A 20001-nucleotide genomic window follows, 5' to 3' on the forward strand; every position below is an offset into this window, starting at 1 on the left:
AGAGTTATTATGGTAAAAAATAATTGACAAAGCACAGAATTTGTAAATTTACTGCATTATAACAATCTCACAATGAATGATCATACAAAACATATTAAAAGTGTAGGGACACCGTGAAATAAATGTTACTTTTATTTGTAATCAGTGTTAAACTCAATATATAGCACTTGTAAAAAGTATTGATCTTTTTATAGAAAATAGACAATAAAATTATACAAACAGAAGCAGGACATCAGTCAGTTATATTTTCACTAGGCCTGTTGGTAAATTCTTCCTGATTCTTCAACTATTACATGATATTTTTGTTCTTTGTTTATTGATGGTCCTGCTCATCTTTATGAGTCTGGGTTTCACTGATTTTTTTTTAGATGAATGCAGATCAAACTTTGGCAAGTTTTATTATTTCACTTTAATTTTAAAATGAATTTCACAGTGCAACACTGTCATGTTTGTTTCACACTGTACAGTTTTTATCTAGTTAAGCTGTTTTATTGATGACGGCCACATGGAGACTGGATAGTTGTTGTGTCCATTTGTCTAAAGCATTGTATCTGGCACAAGTTGATTCCCGTTTTAATTCTAAAACCTGGTTAACTTGATCAATTCTTCCATTAATGGCACTGAAATAAAATAACATAAAGATACACAAATAAGGTTTTTCGTATTACAATCATTCAGGTAGTACTAAAACAAATGAAATGATACAACCTTCAGCAAATAAGCTCATATACACTCCTTGCTCCACATTAAGGAAAGCTTTAACAACCTACCATCATAGTCTTGTTAATAATGAATCTTTTTAGTTATGATTTCAGAGTAATATGGTCTTATATATGGATTTTCTTATCCCAGGAGTAGATAACATTAGCAATATTTGGCACAACTTTTTGGAATTTTGGGTCCTCAATGCTGTTCAACTTTTGTACTTGTTTGGCTTTTTAACTGTTTTGATATGAGTGTCACTCAAGAGTTATGAAGACAAACTTGCGTATTAAATTATAATCCTGGTACCTTTGATAACTATTTTAAACCACTAGAGTGATGCCACTGCTAGTGGACGTTTGTTCCAAAGGGTATTACCAGTCCAGTAGTCAGCACTTCGGTGTTGACATGAATATCAATTATATGGTAATTTTTAAAGATTTCCAGTTTCCAAAACTTTGAAAATTTTCGAAAAAACTAAGGATTTTCTGATTCCAGGAGTAAGATAAGATGAGATAAGATAATTTTTATTAACCAATCATGGTGCCCAAAATTTGACCTATACAATCAAATGAATGAATTACAAAATAAAGAACAGAAAATGATTAGAATGAGACAACAAAAAACAAAATTAGATTACCTTAGCCGTATTTGGCACAACTTTTTGGAATTTTGTACTTGTTTTATATGAAGATCTTTTTCTCATTATCAGCATCATTTGCAGTAATGATGTGTTGAAACTTGAAACCTTAACCCAAATTTGAAGATAACTATCCTGGCAACAAATACAATGAGGTAGCTGATGTCTGATGATAGGTCAAAACATTAATTTGTTACGTTGGTATAAATAAATAAGTTATGAAGTATACATGTGTTTTATTCAAATAAAAATTTATGCATAACTGTGACAGAATTTTTTAATGTTATTTGTTTTCTGGCAATAAGTTGTGAGCATCCAGTTAAAAATTTGTTTGCTAATTTGGTTAGTGTAATATGTTTGTTTATTGACAAAGCTTCAATTGAAATAAGACACATTCAGCTTGTTTGTCATGTAATTTTTACAGAGCTTACAAAGACAAAGATGTTAATATTTAAACTAATTCAAGACTGGTTTAATCTCTGGTTTGAACAGTATTTGTTGTTAAATAGGTCATACAAAAGACAGATAACAAAATAACTATGAACAATGCTTAGACTATTAAGTGACGTCATATTTTTATGTTCTTGCTTTTTTAATGGCTAAATATATATTTAATTTTGTTTGATCAAGTGAACTAAAATATTCTATCTATTGTTAAACAGTGACTTTTACATTTGTAACTCAGCATTTCGCATTTGTCTCCCTTTCACCACAATATCATTTCAAGCTGTCATCCAACTAATGTCCTCTATTTCTTGTTCATTTGGTGATTTCACTTCATTTCAAACATAACAAGTCATAATTTCACATAAAGACATAATTAAAAAAAAAGTTATAACTAAAACAACACATACTTATCTAGTATACAGGAAACCAGTAAATTTTCCACTTCTGCTGGCTCTATATTCAATTCCTGTAATAGAATCATTTATTATTTTAGTAATTTAATGAAATTGTTCTTTTAATAAATACAGCTCGCCAAACCAAAACTAAGTCTTGACTTTCACAAGTATACATGGTAGATGACATAAGATGACTGACGGTATTTGGTATCAGGCCCTCAATATTTTTCCTGCATAAGAATAGAATTCTAATCATTGAATTAGGGCAAACATGGGGAAGAATGCAAGTACATGTATCATGTGTTGCAAAAGTGATATTTTTCATTTTAAACAGCAATTAGTCATCATTTCTTTTGTTAGATTAACAAGCATACTGATTTTGAATGTTTCATGACTTGTATGATATAATAGACCATAAGCAAACTAATTTTACTTTTTAATTCAGGTTTAAATATCTACTGCATAGCTGGGTAAAGGGGTTAAGTTTGTTCAGTTCAATCCCATTGCAGCTAAAACTCTCCCACTAATTGATAAGTACAGTGTACTGTTGTAGTCTGGCATTGTTTTCTATTCTTTCTTTATCTGTAGAAATATTGGTACTCATCTTAAACATTCCATATATTGATATGATGAGGGTTTTTGAATCGTATTGACCTTATATCTTCTGAAAACTTTTGTGTTCTTGCATATTTGAGTGGCATAGGAGAAGAATGAAAAGTAGGGAGGCAAACTTCTGGGTGTGACAAGCAAATTTTGTATTGAAGTGCCATCACTACTAAACAGTTGATAGTATTGTTGAAAATTCAAACGATATATGTATCTCATAGCTATAAATTATGAATATTGATCATAGTAAGGTAATTTCTATTGAAGAAATTGACAACTAGTGTCTATTTTTAGCCACAAATTTAATGAAATAAAATACAACTTACTTTTGATATAAAAGGAATCTGTATTCTGGTGTATGGGTTAATGAGTTTAATTAACACTTGTGTTCTGATGTTTCGTAGTAAATCTGAAAGTTAAAGCAGTATGAATTATTTACCTGTATTTTTATGCATTGTGCTTTTTGGTGTTTCTGATCTTTGAGTGTTTGATAGCAATGTAGTTTCTCTAATACAAGAACAAAGAGAAATGAGTTCTATTTATATTCCCTTTCATTGAAACACTAAATTTAAGAGCACATTCATTCAGATTAAAATTATTAAAAGCTAAAAAGACAACCAAGACAAATTCTTTTATCATACATTGGCAAAAGGATTTTATTAATTGCAGGTCTATCTATTTTAAAATGAATAGTTCAACTTCTGGCAGGCTTGTTTTGATAAATATTAAAAGAAAAACTTTTCTTACCTCAAAGGTAACATTGAAAATTATGCACAAAATATATCAATGAACTAGTAAAAACCAAGTTATTTTGCAAAAAGAAAATGTTACTTTACATCATTCATTTGACCCTGAATTAACCATTTAGCTGCATTTTAATGTATGGTACTGTAAATTCAGAAATTATTGTGAGGTTTTTATTATTGCTAATAATGCAACTGAGTTGTAAACGCAATAATTAAAACTCGCATTTTGTAATATTTTATCTGAATTAAGCACGACTTTTCTTAAAATCGTAAAAATTAAAATCGCATTCAAATGTAAAATGACAAAATCGCAATAATAAATGCACACAATAATTTCTGAATTTACAGTATTCATATGTAATCTAGTATTTAAAATCAATTGTCTTCAAAGGATAAAAAGACACATATGAAATTGTTCCAAAATTAGTATCCTCATTTAAAAAGGTTAATGGTTTGATAATTGGATATTGCTTACCTTCAATATGTTCTCTGATGAATGGATCTTCCATTATATTTCTCCTGTTTGTTTTAAGTATCGTCTCAAATTCATTTATGTCATTGTTCTGATAGGAGCTGAAAATACACAATATTCATAAGACTGCGATAAGAAGGTACCTATTTCAATAAACATGCAATGCATGTCATCTTTTTGTTTTCCACTAACTCATTCCTTTGCATCTTGATACATGTTTTACATTGGCACATATAAAAAAAAAAAAAAAAATTGCACTTTTTGTTATGACAAAGTACAAATAATTTTCTCCTTTTTTTGACGCTTTGGATATTCATTCTTTAAAAAAACAATTCATCAAAAGGTACCCTCTTTTATATTACTTTTAACCAAAATGTATGAAAATTGAAGAATGTTTGCAAACATGTAATGGTTCTATTCTTCACTTTAGCATGTTAAGTAGAAGTGTTCTGAAAATTGTTTTCTTTTTGCTTGTTGATGTTTTTATTTGAAAAAAACAATTTCTGTTTAAATGTATTTTATTACATTGTACTAATATTTTCAAATATCTTTCATATCTATAAATCTATAACAATCTCAATTCTAAATCTTTTTCTGTTCTTTTGTTTTGTTTTTAACTATGGAAGTACTGAACCCATTCTTGCACTTTTTTCTACTGACATTAACTATTGTAAGTATGTCTGGTAATTATTACGAACTGTTTTACCTATATGACTAGACTGAATCATTTTTGTATGCCTCCATTGAATCTTCCTCACCTATGGATCATTTTTGTAGAATCCATGTTTAATCTACCGATAAAATTATATTAAGGATTCCTGGGTTGTTTGACCTACCTGACCAAATTAGTCATTGCAAGGATCTCTGGGTCATTTTTGTATGGCTTAGTTTCCTGTGAATCAAATGGATTGATTCCTGATTTCATCAGCATGTTAGCCAGAACCAGGTATTTCAAACAAGTTGTTCTCCTGTTTAAAAAAATTAATAAGTCAAATAAGTTATTTAAAAAGCATAAGCATATCAGTCAATATAGAAATAACAAGTATATGTGTCCACATGACACCATGGTCAAATCAAACTACCGGTATCCCATTTTCATGTTCAGTGAACTGTAAAATCTAGGTTAAAACCCTAATTTGGGCACATCATTAACAAAACATCAAAATTGGAACATGTATGCTATTAAAGTTTAAATTTAATGTGACTACAACTGCATAAATCATCAAAGATACACAAGCACTACCTCAAATTACCAGACATTTTAACTACATGTATATGCATAACATTTTATGACTTACTGATATTAGTCGCTGTTATTAATTTTACAAATATTAACAACAGCGACTATATAATATCAGTAAGTCATAAGATGTTATGTATATATTTGAAATGTCTGATATATAAAAGTAGTCATTTTGTTAATTAATTAATTTCAAGTGAAATATACATTGTCATTTTGATGTTACTGGAATAAAAATCAAACGTGGCTTGCAGGTAGCTTTTATATGCAACCAAGAAGTTCAGCAACACCATTGATGCTGGAAATTGTTGCCAACTTAATGAATTAAAATGATATTGTAATTTTATTCTGCAAAAGGCAAGACTTTTGACACAGTATTTGTATCCTATGGTAATAAAAATAAACTATTAATAAGCTTTCAAGGCCATTATTACCTAGGACTTCCAGATTCATCATAGTTTTTAAAAGCTTCAAAAAAGTCTGTGTGTGCTTTCTCATATTCTCCTTCTCTCAAATGCATCTTGCCACCACATTCTGGAAATAAATGTTCATTAAAACTATGGAGAAAAGGCAATAGTGCATTCATTTTTGTAACATTGTTTTAAACTTATAAAAGAGGAAGAAAAATTATACTTTTTCTTATTATACTTTTCTTATTGCAAGAATGTAAAACATTAAACAGCATGTTTCTTGTTGATTTGTCTGAAATAAATCCTGGTTTGACTTGGAAAGTAAGTATGTTTAAAAATCACTATGTAATGACATTTTTATACTTTCCACGAATGTTATGAGACTAAGATATCAGTGATTAGCTAACAAAACATAAGCCCAGTGATATTGTTGTCTTTTTTTAAAACTACCTCTACCCTTTTTTTTGGGGGAAAAATGCATGGGTTTATTTGGAAATTGGGAAATTTAGCCAAGTTTAATTATTTAGGCAATATAGGAAAGATGTACTGACATAAGTAGTCTCTAAACACAATAACTCCAAATGGAGCTTTGTTAGTAGAAGCCATATTATTTATGTATATCAGTGAGAAAAATGTAAAAGCATAAAAATATAGTATATATACCAATACACATAATTAACAGCGCCTGGTGATGTTTCATAGCCTGACCGGTTTCGGTCCAAAAAGGACCTTCATCAGAGGCAGAATGGTGGATTAATGTTTGCACACTATTTATATATTTTCTTAATAAGAATACCCCTCCCCCCCTTAAACCAAATTTTGTTAAGTAAAGGGGGGGTGGGGGGTTATAGTTTTGACTTGATGTTTTGGAGTATCACAAGCATTAACGTCAAGTGTGCATGACTACTAGGAAGTACTATTTCAAGACTTGATATTTAGGTGTATCATGTTTACAGTAACATGTCAAAAAGTTTACTGTAACATGTACATTAGCCAAATATAAATAGATAACTGTAACCATGGTAAATCCCACTGGGAGTTTTCACTGAAAGGATAACTGAACCTGTTTAGATATCAACCAGATATATATTCATTCACTGGATAACTTTTTGATCCGCCAGTTAACTCAACCGCCGGTTAAATCTGAACCGCCAGTTAACTCAACAGCCGGTTAACTGACTGCTGGTTAACATATCTATATAAATAGTGTGCAAACATTAATCCACCATTCTGCCTCTGATGAAGGTCCTTTTTGGACCGAAACCGGTCAGGCTATGAAATATCACCAGGCGCCGTTAATTATGTGTATTGGTATATATACTATATTTTCAAGTTTAATTATTTAATTTAGTTTCTTCTAAATGACTGATTCATCAGTTATGTAACAAATTCCGATATTAAAGTCTTGAAGTTGATTCCAATATATAGCTTAACAAGCTTACCTCTTATTACTCCCATAATTAAAGGATGTGGAATTGCTGACTTAATATGTAAGGACTGTTCATATAATGCCTACAAAACACAAACATATTCTTATAAAATGGACAAATCAATAAGCACAGTCAACATAACTTTTTTTTCAGGAATCAACAATTTCATATCAAATTAAATATTGATATGAAAAAAATATAATTACAGGTTGCACATCTGTAAATAAAGACAATGCAATTTACCATAGGAGCTCCTTTTATGATTAAAAACTGTATCACTTTTACTATGAAAATTTTAAATGTTATTATCCTAGAATGGAAAGTTCATAAGCACTAAGTTTTTTTTCAAAGTTTAAAATAAAGTGTTGTGTGCATATTTTCAAAATTTATACATGTTATATGACCAAAACTTCTTAAGAGTTTAACCTTATACTTAAATTCTGTACTACCCCTCCCTTCATTTTTGGTCTTCCTTAGCATTGAATTTTGAATTCATGTATATTTATACTGTTGCATTTTCAACTTACATTACCACAACATGTAAAATCTGGGATAAATGTGTAGCAAGATTTACAAGGAATTCATTTCTAAATTTGCATGGCTGTGCTGGTAACTTGTTTTTAACATACTTTTAATTTTTTATTGTTTTTTTGGGCTGTGTACATCTGGATTTCCAAGGCATAAATTTCCAAGAGTTGTGTCCCTTTCTTCAGATCATCTTCACCTTCATCAGTCTGAAATTGATCATATTCGTACATATATTGTGAATTACTACAGTTAAGTCAGTCTAATACAGGAAATCTAATTTTACCATCATTATGGAAGAAACTTAAGAATTACCTAAAATATGTTACATGTATCATGTGTATATCTTTAAAAAAAAAAGAACTTTATATTAATATTAGAGTTAAACAATATTCATGATATTAAAAGAAATCTATAATTAGAAAACAAATAATTTTAATAAATGTTAGTAAAAAGATACAATATAATAAAAACAGGTTTTTGTCTTTCGAACTTTCAACTGAGAAGTCAGTTGGGACAGTTGATTTGTTGTTGTTAAATGTTGTAATGTTGAATGAGCATAACTCTTTATTTTCTCACCTGACAAGATTGGTGGAGCTGTTTTAATATTTTCTGTAATTTGTTATAATCTTCTCTGTCGTAATACAGTTTACCAAGCTTTGTATTTGTTTTAAACCACAATCTTTCATTCTTTGCTTCCTTTAAAGCATCTAACGTTGTTTCATAAAAATTCTGCAGTAACTCCATCTGAACAGTAAAAGTGGAAGCAAAATTATATAACTTTCACAATAATAAATACAATTTTAAAACAGAAAATGTTTTTACTGGAACCTTAACCAAACAGTAACATTGAAATCAAATTCTTTAAAATGAACAATATACTTACCAATGAATCAAATTGTATCTAAAACATGATATTGTACTGTTAAAGAATACATGCAGTTTTTGAAAAAAAATTAGCATTAATTTTAAAACAAGCCTAATTTTACGTCTGATTTAAACGTTTGTACCTTACAGACTGTTAACAGAAACTTATATATGAATTAGATATTTGTAATGATCATTGCTAATGGGCCAAATGAGACAATGTGTCACAAGACCAAAAGGATGAAAACACTATCAATTGATAGAAACTGATAAATTATATTGGTACTTATTTGTTACACAATATACATTTTGTACCTGTTTTGAAGTTGATATGTAATCCAGGATGGAGTTAATAGACTTCTCTGAGTAATTCCTGGTCACGGCTGATTTAATGTAGGTCAGTAGCTGCTGATAACGTCTCATCATTTCGTCAAAGTGCCCCTGTAAATATCACAGTGGCATGACAGATAACAGTTCATGAAATATCTATCACATAATTCAAATAAGACTTGTGAAGAAAAATGTGTTCATATGTCAACAAATAGTACAGCAAAGAATTTATTTGAGAATAATAAAAATCCTGATAACCTAAAAGCACTTAAGTTATCCACATTCTGTGTATGTATGAATAAATAAACACATGTTTATTATTCTACATTTGCATAAAGTGTCATGCAAGGTTTCTGCACATAATATAATTAAATTTCATAATTCATAAATAACAAGAATGTGTCTCTAGTACACGGATGCCCTATCCACACTATCATTATCTATGTTCAATGGACCATGAAAATGGGGGGAAATCTCTTATTTGGCATTAAAATTAGAAAGATCATATCATAGGGAACACGTGTACCAAGTTTCAAGTTGATCAGACTTCAACTTCTTCAAAAACTACCCTGACCAGAAACTGAAGCAGGACGGACAGATTGATAGATGGATGAACAAACAAATGCACAGACCAGAAAACACAATGCCCCTCTACTATCCTAGATGGGGCATTAAAATACTGTGGGACTAGAAGAAAATTATAACAAACAGCTAGATTGTTTAAAATCAAATAAACTATAAATTATAAATACCAGTTTGAAGTTGATTTTGATCATCTGTTTTAATGCTTTGAACCCCCATTCTCCTTTATCCTTTCCTTCCAAATCTAAAACCTAGTAAAAAACAAAATAATATATAAACATAGTAAAAGCAAAATTTCTTATTATGCTAATGTTATTGGGTTCCTGTTTAGTTAAGGGCATACAATACAGTTTTGATCCCTTATCTAAATTTTGATGAAAATTTGCATGTAGGCTATTTTTTACCTGATTAAATCAAATATGTAATTCAAAATATACCTTTATGTGCAGCATACCTTTTGAGTAAATTGAGGTTCAAATTTCAGATATTTCCTAAAAATATGGATTAGTGGACGTATTTTTCCTTTCCGGCTTTACATAGAAAACATAACTTTTTTGTTTTAAAAGATAAACACGATCTGTTTTTTGTTAAATTATTTGTAACTTATAATTATGTTTAATATAAATATTGCATAAAGGAGTAGGGGCAATAAGGCCCTCATTTGGCCCAAAAATTACTGCAACTTTAAAAGTTATCATACATATTTTCAAATTACTGTACAATATCTAAGGTACAAGGTATTCAGAAAAACAAAACAATTTTGGACATTGAACAAGTTACTATGACAACAAATCATGACTTAATTTGCATATTTTGTAAAAAATCGTGATTTTCTTTGTTTTTCATAAAATTTTCAAGAATGTTTTAGATTGAAAAAGTATGTGTGCACCAAAGAAACATCTTTATATTTTGTAAAATTTTTGACAATAGTTATAATAAAGCTTCTGTTAAATTATTGTGTTGTTTCTTGACTGCACACAATGTTTCCACAACAGAATTAAAGATAGAAAACTGCATAAATTCTATATTTTCCATCATTTTTGTGAAAACAGTACATATTATGACGTAATTGTGACGTCATCACATAACAATTTTAATGTTTTTCATTGATATTTCTTGACCCTATGCATTTCTAAACATCATGTGCCAATTTGAGAAAGTAATCAAACATTTTATTTTCTTGGGCCAAAACCAGGCCTTCATGCCCCTACTCCTTTGTACATTTTATTTTTACAAGTAACTCAAATTAGTCAAATGATCATGAATGTAGGAAAAACCCGTCATTTTTGCTGCATATTAATTAAATTAAAAAAAAATTGCACTATTTTAGTTTTTATGAAAATTGGTACACATAACCTTCTTATGTAATCAAACCAAATGTCATTTTCAAAAGGAGGGGTCCATGAACTCGTTTTTAAGTTCAATCAGTTATCAGATTGAATGATAAAAATCAGCCAAAAACGTCATCTTTTTCCTGAAAAGTCACTGTTTGACGTCATGAAAATAACAATTTATGTTAGCAACGTCATTATCTCCCTTGTAACTGTATGGTATGCCTTTAACTGATTGATAATTAGGTCTAGTAGCAACTTAATCATGCATAATCAGGAAGAGAAATATATAATAAACCATACTCCTGTTTGACAGGTAAAAAATCAAACTGTACCAGCTATGAGACAATGGAATGCTTTTCAAAAAAAAATTCTTATATGGTGGTAAATTATAGGTTTAAATTTTTTGAGACCAAGTATCTCTTTTAAAAGTTAATTATTTCTCAAAAGTGGCACTAAAAAGTGTTGTTGAAGCACCAACAATCAATCAAGAGTTTACCACTTATTATCATAACTATTCAATCTTACCTTCTAAAACTTCAACAATGATCAAATAAATGAGTATTTGTACCTTTTGAAAACTTTCCAGGGCTTGTCTTGGGTCATCATCTTTCTGTGCTTTAGAATTATAATATTGATTTTCTAAGTCAACATCTGGTTCAGAGTTACTTTCTTCTGAATATTCCTATAATAAAATTACATACATTTTACACTAGTAATTTTGGGGCCCTTTATAGCTTGTTGTTAGGTGTGAGCCAAGGCTCCGTGTTGAAGGCTGTACTTTAACCTATAATGGTTTAGTTTTTAAATTGTTATTTCAAATAACTTATTTGGATGGAGAGTTATCTCATTGGCACTCACACCACATCTTCCTATATCTATGTACATAAGACAAAAAATAGAATCTACTTCAACACAAAAATGCTCAAATAAAGATCATGAAGATTGACTGATTGATAAAAGTATGCTAAATGTGGTACATTGTACATACACATAAATTCTTAAATTATTGTCTGAAAACTAAATGTCATTGGACAATGATGGCGCTGACAAATTGACAATGTCGTAACTTAATAAGCAAATAACAAATAACACATGTAATCCTATGTGTCTTAATGAAAATATTGTTGAGAAGACTGGGGGTTTCAGAAAAGTTTATCAATCAGATTAATTGAAGTCTGGAGCGGGCATGTCAGTTAACTGCTAGAAGTCTGTTGTTATTTGTGTATTACTGTCATTTTGTTTATTATCTTTGGTTACATCTTCTGACATCAGACTCGGACTTCTCTTGAACTGAATACTAATGTGTGTATTGTTATACGTACATTTCTGCCATTGTCTGCATTGGCTAGAGGTATGGGGAGGGTTGAGATCTCATAAACATGTCTAACCCCGTCACATTTTTGCACCTGTCCCAAGTCAGAAGCCTCTGGCCTTTGTTAGTCATGTACTATTTTTAATTTAAGTTTCTGTGTACAATTTGGAGTTTAGTATGGCGTTCATTATCACTAAATTAGTATATACTATCCCCTATATATATTTGTTGAGGGGCCAATTGAGGGACACCTACGGGTGCTTGAATTTCTTGCTGCATTGAAGACCTGTTGTTGACCTGTTGTTGACCTTCTGCTGTTGTCTGCTCAATGTCATCTTATCTTTGATAAGTAACAAGTAAAACATCAAACTGAATAGCTGTTATTTGTTAATTATGAGTAAGATAATAAGAAATCATCAAATATGTAATGATTTGTATCTCTGCTATGTACATGTTCGACATGTCATATGGTAGACTGACACATGGGTATCCGGTCATTCCGGCACTAAGTCAATCCGGCCAAAGTCGATCCGTCCAACGTCGATCTGGCCCCAAGTCGATCCGGCCCCATAATAAAATATGAATAAACTATATTGATTTTGAATGAAGGAATTTGTGACAAATTTTAATAGTATAAATGGAAATTGCAAAAAGTGTCGGGATGACAACAGGTAAGTGAAATATTGGAGTACCAGTTAAAGAACTATATCCGCTTTAATATTTCTGGACATCAATAGTCAATACGATCGTTTTAAAATCAATTTCGTCTACCTCACAAAATCTTGCTAGACACTTTAGTTGTTTTATACTCATCTATTTTTCAAAGGACTTTTTTTACCGTAAACCTTTTACATTATAATAAAAATCATACATGTTTATGAAATACAATTAATATATATCTTTATTTTTGTTTCTTATAAAAACATTTTTTATTGGGGCGGGATCGACTTTACATTTGGGCCAGATCAACGTGGGGCTGGATCGACCCGAAGCGACACATGGGTTGATTTTTAATGTATCTGAAAGAAACTATGTGCAGGATAATACAAGCTATATGATTAACTATTGACCCCCTTCAGATCCATAGACATGACAGAGGGTTAGTAAAATCCAAAGGGGGTGTCACTGCCCGGTGAGGCAGAAGATGGTACATTTAAATAAAACAGAGTTGTCTCCCTTTGAAAATGAATCTTTATAAAATAATTTTAGTAAATTATCCAAGGAAAATCAATTTCACGAAAGTAGTGTAATGGAAAAATGAAAGTGTACGATTACATTATTAAATTACTGAAGTAAACACACACATATAGGTGCATGTACAGTGGAGTCCCCGGTTTCCGCGCGGCCCGTGATATCGCGCATTAGCTGATTTTGTCATATCAACACAGTAACTTAAACAAAATCGTTCTTGTTATTGTTTTAGCCTTCCGAAAGGATAAAAAAGAAAAAAATTGATAAGTTCAAGAGATAATTAATAACTGCAATCCAGTGATTTGCCATATTTGGCCAATTTCCATAAAAAAAAATACATCATCAGATAAAATTTGTTTTATTTAGTTCAAACTTATATCTTTGTATATCAGAATGAAATAATTTTTGCTCTGCATCCTTGGCAGTGTATTTGGTTCAAACTCAGCTATATTTCGTAGTATAAAATCTTTCCTTTATTTAAAATAAGCTATTTTTGGAAGGCATGCGCGAAATCACTGGACATTGGAGGAACTCTCAGAACAGGGGTTTCCCTTATTTTGGACACACATTTCAAAAAATCTAGAGCCGTAGAGGATGAAACCATACAAACAGAAGATTTTATGAAATAAAAGTATGTTATGAATGTGTTCACACAATATTATCCAATTATTGGTTTTATCAGTTGCATGAAGTGAAGTCACAAGTCTTAGGTGCGCGGATACACCGGACTGCACCGTATATATATAATTTTAAAAGGTGATACTGAAGCAGTGAAGGCTGCATCTACATGCATATCTGTCTCTTTGACTATGTCAATGAATTTGTTTCAATATTCAAACAATTCTGTAAGTTACAACGACTACAAAGTCTTTGTCATTTATGTTTTGTCGGTTTTCCCATACAAAATGAGAGACCGGTCATCTAAAAAAGATTTTAAAATAATAAATTATTTTGATGCCGGTTTTATCCGAGATTGTTTTTCTTTCTGTAATAAAAATGGCACAAATTGGGATTTTTGTATGTTCAATATTTGTTCAAGTGCTATATGAAATACTATTAATGATCTTATGTGACTTGGTGAACGTACTAAATCATATTCTTCGTCGTCATCGTACATGCATTCATCGTCAGACATATTTTTTTCTGTGAGTGTTATAAACATCAAAACAATCTGATAACGGAACGCACTTTCCGGGATATGTAACGGCCTTGATTAACCCCCTTTCTGTCAACTCTTAGCTTGCTTATATTTTATTTCTAATCAATAAATTGATAAAACTAAATTTATGAATTATAAAATTTAGTTTTTTTTTAACTGAATGAAATATTTAACTAGATTTTAAGATCTGCTTCATATTTTGTTTGCAAATGCAGCATAAACATTATACTCTTTCATAACATTTTTGTTACACTCTCGGCGGCACGCATATTTGGACAGTTGCTCTCATGCAATTAGTCGATAACTTTGGATGATTACAATATTTGTGTAGTCAAAATACGCTATGAAGAACCATTGCACGGTATGTACAAACGTTTTACAGTCAAAATACTCTCTAACAAACCTTTAAACAGTATTCAATATGCCTACACCTCAAGTTAAGCAATTTCAAAATCCATCACTACAAAAAAAAAAACTCGTAGACAAGCATCGGGTCGTGCAAAAATTGATCATAGTAGGACATAAATTTTTCACAAATCCTTGGAAATACGAAAGAATTTTCTTATCCCAGGCATACTAGATTACCATAGCCGTATTTGACATAACTTTTTTGCAATTGGGTCCTCGCTGAATGCTCTTCAACTTTGTACTTGTTTGGCTTTATAACTTTTTGATCTGAGCGTCACTGATGAGTCTTACATATGACGAAACGCGCGTCTAGCGTATTAACTTGTAAGCCTAGTACCTTTGATAACTATTAAACCAAGTGTATGATTTGAAATAAAAACTTGAAGGTTAACATATATAGTGTGAACGAACAGTTTGCTATAAAGATAAATAGTTTGTCTTTAGTGCCGTGTGGAGGCAGTAGAGTGCCTCCCCGTGCTTCAGGTTTATGCTCTTATAATATACTAGATTATGGAGTGTGTGTCCGAGCGAGAACTGCTCTAGTTCATTACTTTAGGAATATTTATCAAAAAGTAGTATTTCAATATTCAGCCCCATTCTACTATTCAGTCAGCCATCAGTCCTACCCTGATATACACCATCTTTTTCGGGTAGTTTATACTGATAGCGTTTGACATTTTCAGCCGAACAAATTTATCAATTTTACATAACTTAAATTATTGTATGCTGGTTCATATTCTGGACGCCAATCTTTGCTCCTTTATTATGTAATTCATTAACAAAACAATTATGAAGCTTAGAAATGGAAAAATACTAAATACTAAACTTGTTCAAAGGGTATCTACACGTCTCAATCTTCAAAATCGGTTATCTAAAAATACTACCATCGCTAACATTTTTAACCATAAAAATCGTGGTTACCCTTCTATCGATAAGTGTCATGCCAAAAAATGACTTACATGTCCCCGTCTTTCCACCAACAATACGGTAAGGTCCACGTTTAATGGTCGCACATTTTCTTTCAATTTTGAAACTGATATAACTTGAAAAACAAACAGTATTATTTATTTACTCACATGAAACAAACCGGGGTGTGGTATTCAGTACGTAGGAGAAACTGGACGATGATTTATCTAAACGCACTCAAGAACATCTGTATCGTTTTAAAAGACCTAATAAATTCAAAAGTATCATTTACCAACACCTTAAGAAGCACAACCATCCTTTTAAATATTTAGCAGTTCAACCTTTAGAAGTAATAAATAAGCAGCCTGGTGAATCGCATTCAAAGTTTGTACGATCACGGAAAATAATTGAATTAAATTGGATTAAAAAATTAGACAGTTTACCCTCTCGGTCTAAATGATAATATCATGGGAATTGGTAATATATCTAGAACCAATTCCGTTAACATTTTGGATATAGTTTCTAAAACTGTTCGTAAAAACCGTTCTCACGATCGTAGAACAAATCGCAATCAAAGAAAATTTCGGGCCAATCATACCAATATTTCGGACCTAATTTCTATTTCAAAAAACAACGGCAGACATTATCTGTTAACAAAACTCTGTTCGTTACCGGTTAATAAGTTAAATAAAATTTTGGAGGATTGCAACACAATTTCATATAGCAGTCCTAAGTATGAAATTGTTCAAATTATTATGGCATATTGTTATTCTAAATTATTTCCCAAAATTGATCGCCCTGAAGATCATAAAAAACAATTTATTAAAATTAAGTATGTCAATAAAGGCTTTGATTTTGTAAATATTGCCGGTATATTTAACGACCATTCTGTTAAAGAACAAATTCCTGGATATTTTGACAATACTGAGCTGCCTCTTATTTGTTATATTTACAAGAAATCTACCCGGAAATTTGTGTTTAATTATAGTCAATTGTGTAAAGATGTTAATATCAGTGAAAATATACCTACTTCATGTAATTGCAGTAATTCCGAATATATTTATGGACCCATTTCCCATGTTATAATAGGAGATCTTAACATCGTTCAAGACCGAGAGTTAAAATCATTCCTCGGTAAAGGACCTAAATATCGTGCCCCGTCAATTATTAATTGGAATGAGTGTCGTAATATCATCTACGACTCACTCCATACTTGTATGAAATGGATAAAACGGGAAAAAGCTGACAAAAAATCTTTGGACTCTTTTTTTAATTCTGTAATGAATATAGTTGATATACGTATTCAACATTTTAAAGAACATTTTACTATTAACAATAACCACAATAAACCTATTTCTCGTATTAAACATAAACTAAAAGAACTAGCCAAGGAATTTGTTTTTGTCCCGGCCGATAAAGCTGCTAATAATATTATTATTGTTTGACGTAAATTTTACATTGAGGTTCTGAAAAAGGAAATCACCAATTCACCAACATTCCAACTGACTCCATTTTCAGAAAACGAAATCTGTAACAAACATAAACTTTTAGCCACCGCTTTACAAGCAGAGCCAAATACAATGAAAGTCCAAACTATGTATTGGCTTCCGAAGCTACACAAAACCCCTTACAAATATAGATTTATTTCGTCTTCAAGCCATTGTTCAACTACTAAATTGTCTATTCTTCTTACCAGCACACTTGGTACAATTAAAAACCTTATAATACATTGTTCAAATAAGGCCTTCGAAAAAAGTGGAATAAATTACTTTTGGAGTGTCAAGAACTCGTTGGAAGTACTTGATAAATTGCATGCTCATATTGGTGATTTTGAATCTGTTCAAAGTTTTGATTTTTCTACCCTGTATACCACATTGCCTCACATTCTCATTAAGAAAAAATTCACACACCTAATTAAATGTGAATATATATGTTCAAACTCTTTTAGGTCATTTTTTAGTAGCAATAAACAAAAAAACTATGTTAATTGGACATGCTTTGATACTATATATGCCCTTGAATTTTTACTAGATAACATTTTTGTTCGCTTTGGGGATTCTGTATATCGTCAGATTATGGGAATTCCAATGGGGACTAACTGTGCACCACTTATTGCGGACCTCTTTTTGTATTGTTATGAGTTACAATTTATGACAAAAATAAGCAAAGACCCATCAAAACAACATCTGATAAACAAATTTAATAATACTTTTAGATATTTGGATGATATTTTGGCTCTCAATAATGCTGACGACTTCAGTATGTATATTAATGAAATTTATCCTGCTGAACTTACGTTAAATAAAGCTAATACTTACAATGACCACTGCCCTTTCATCTATCTTGATATCGATATCACAAACGGAAAGCTGAATACTAAAATTTATGATAAAAGGGATGATTTTTCATTTCCTATCGTTAATTATCCGTTTTTAGATGGTGACGTTCCCTTGTCACCATCTTACGGTGTTTATATATCTCAACTTGTACGATTCGCTCGTGTATGTAACAATGTTTTAGATTTTAACGAGAGAAATTTATGTATTACTGAAAAATTATAACACCAGGGTTTTCGATATCACAAACTAGTCAAAACATTTACTAAATTTTATCATCGGTATAAAGACATCATTCGTAAATATAGCTCAATATGCAGACTTTTTATACGTTCAGGTATTTCACATCCAATTTTTTATGGAAATATTCTTTATAAAGCACAAAGGTGTCAGTATTCACCTCAGAAACTTGCTAAACCTTTGAATAGACTTATTAAGAGGGGATATAATTACGATACTGTTGTCAAGTCATTAAAGATTGCATATTTTGGCGTTAATATTGAGTCACTGATAAGGTCTTTGCGTCGGAACTTAACACATTTATTCTAAAAACAGTTGTTGGCATGACACGGGTTATGTTCTTCTCATATATGTTATGATGGTATGATACTAAACCCCTAACGGGAAGGATTGTGCCTGATGTTCATATGATGAAATCATAATCTTTCAGTCAGTTTAATTGAAGTCTGGAGCTGGCATGTCAGTTAACTGCGAGTAGTCTGTTGTTATTTATGTATTATTGTCATTTTGTTTATTTTCTTTGGTTACATCTTCTGACATCAGACTCGGACTTCTCTTAAACTGAATTTTAATTGCGTATTGTTATGCATTTACTTTTCTACATTGGTTAGAGGTATAGGGGTAGGGTTGAGATCTCACAAACATGTTTAACCCCGCCGCATTTTTGCGCCTGTCCCAAGTCAGGAGCCTCTGGCCTTTGTTAGTCTTGTATTATTTTAATTTTAGTTTCTTGTGTTCAATTTGGAAATTAGTATGGCGTTCATTATCACTGAACTAGTATATATTTGTTTAGGGGCCAGCTGAAGGACGCCTCCGGGTGCGGGAATTTCTCCCTACATTGAAGACCTGTTGGTGACCTTCTGCTGTTGTTTTTTTATTTGGTCGGGTTGTTGTCTCTTTGACACATTCCCCATTTCCATTCTCAATTTTATTTTAAACCGCAAACTGGTAATGACCATATATTTCTTTCATACAAGTTTAATTGATGACTATATTTATAAATGCATGCATCTTATCAAACACGAATTTGTTAAACTTAGAACATTTCAGTTAGTACGCCTGGTAGTGAATATGTAGCTCCCATTCAGTGAAATGATATTCTGAGTAATCAAGAAGTGCATGGTGAAAGGAAACGTGCATTCCAAGTTGGTTAAACGTGTGACTGATGACCAAGGATTTGTTCCAAATAGCATGGATTGAGACATAACCGAAAAGATTTATAAAATAATGCTACTGGGAACTTGCCAAAAGTAACACGATGAGCACCTGACCACATTTTGTAGAGCAGGATCTGCTAACCCTTTTGGCAAATTTTAAATATCCATACAATTTTTGGGGCGGAAAAGTGGGTGGTATTGCTCGGTTTTAGATTTCGATGAAGTGTTTTTTGCATGTATCAAACACTTTTGTTATGGCAATTATGTTGTCGATTTATCTTCGAATTGTGGGATTTTCTATCATCTCTTGGTATTTGACATAAATATTCAATGCAATAAGTTGGTGGTCTGTATAATTCCTCTATATACGGAGTTATGTACGGGTTTCGTTGCTGTTTACAAGTTTTATTGTGTTAGGTTCATTTTTGTCGTTTTGTCTTTCTAAGAAAATCGACCAAAAGACAAAAACAGTATAAAAAAACATAAAAAAAAAAAGAATAAGCAACAGGAACCCCAACAAAATCATGATCTTGTGTTCTTTTGAAGGATGAGCAGATTCTGCTTCG

The 20001-nt window shown here is 31.1% G+C and overlaps 1 protein-coding gene across 2 annotated transcripts; it reads right to left on the reverse strand.

The window, feature by feature from the left end:
* Positions 1-34: 34 nt before the first annotated feature.
* On the reverse strand, positions 35-14411 carry LOC134716028 (COP9 signalosome complex subunit 2-like). Of its 2 annotated transcripts, XM_063578698.1 has the most exons (14): positions 14317-14411; positions 11295-11408; positions 9563-9643; positions 8796-8921; positions 8500-8517; positions 8193-8360; positions 7718-7822; positions 7101-7170; positions 5683-5782; positions 4845-4976; positions 4012-4109; positions 3117-3199; positions 2197-2255; positions 35-620 (listed from the first exon to the last, which is right to left on the reverse strand). In XM_063578698.1, the coding sequence occupies exons 1-14, from the start codon at positions 14389-14391 to the stop codon at positions 479-481; spliced, it is 1371 nt and encodes a 456-aa protein (XP_063434768.1). In that variant the 5' UTR covers positions 14392-14411; the 3' UTR covers positions 35-478. The 2 variants fall into 2 exon arrangements, with proteins under 2 accessions (XP_063434768.1, XP_063434770.1); XM_063578700.1 differs by lacking the exon at positions 8500-8517.
* Between the last annotated feature and the right edge of the window lie 5590 nt (positions 14412-20001).

Source organism: Mytilus trossulus, chromosome 4 (assembly GCF_036588685.1).
Source record: "Mytilus trossulus isolate FHL-02 chromosome 4, PNRI_Mtr1.1.1.hap1, whole genome shotgun sequence".
Lineage (NCBI taxonomy): Eukaryota > Metazoa > Mollusca > Bivalvia > Mytilida > Mytilidae > Mytilus > Mytilus trossulus.

Bases quoted from the DNA above. Each gene is read 5' to 3' on its own strand.
- LOC134716028 (XM_063578698.1), bottom strand. From the start codon at position 14,391: ATGTTTATAACACTCACAGAAAAAAATATGTCTGACGATGAATGCATG. The intron at 7,171-7,717 runs GTATGTTAAAAA...TGTGTTTTGTAG, and splicing joins AAAACAATAAAAAATTAAAA to GCATTATATGAACAGTCCTT. The intron at 3,200-4,011 runs GTAAGCAATATC...TTTAACTTTCAG, and splicing joins CATCAGAGAACATATTGAAG to ATTTACTACGAAACATCAGA.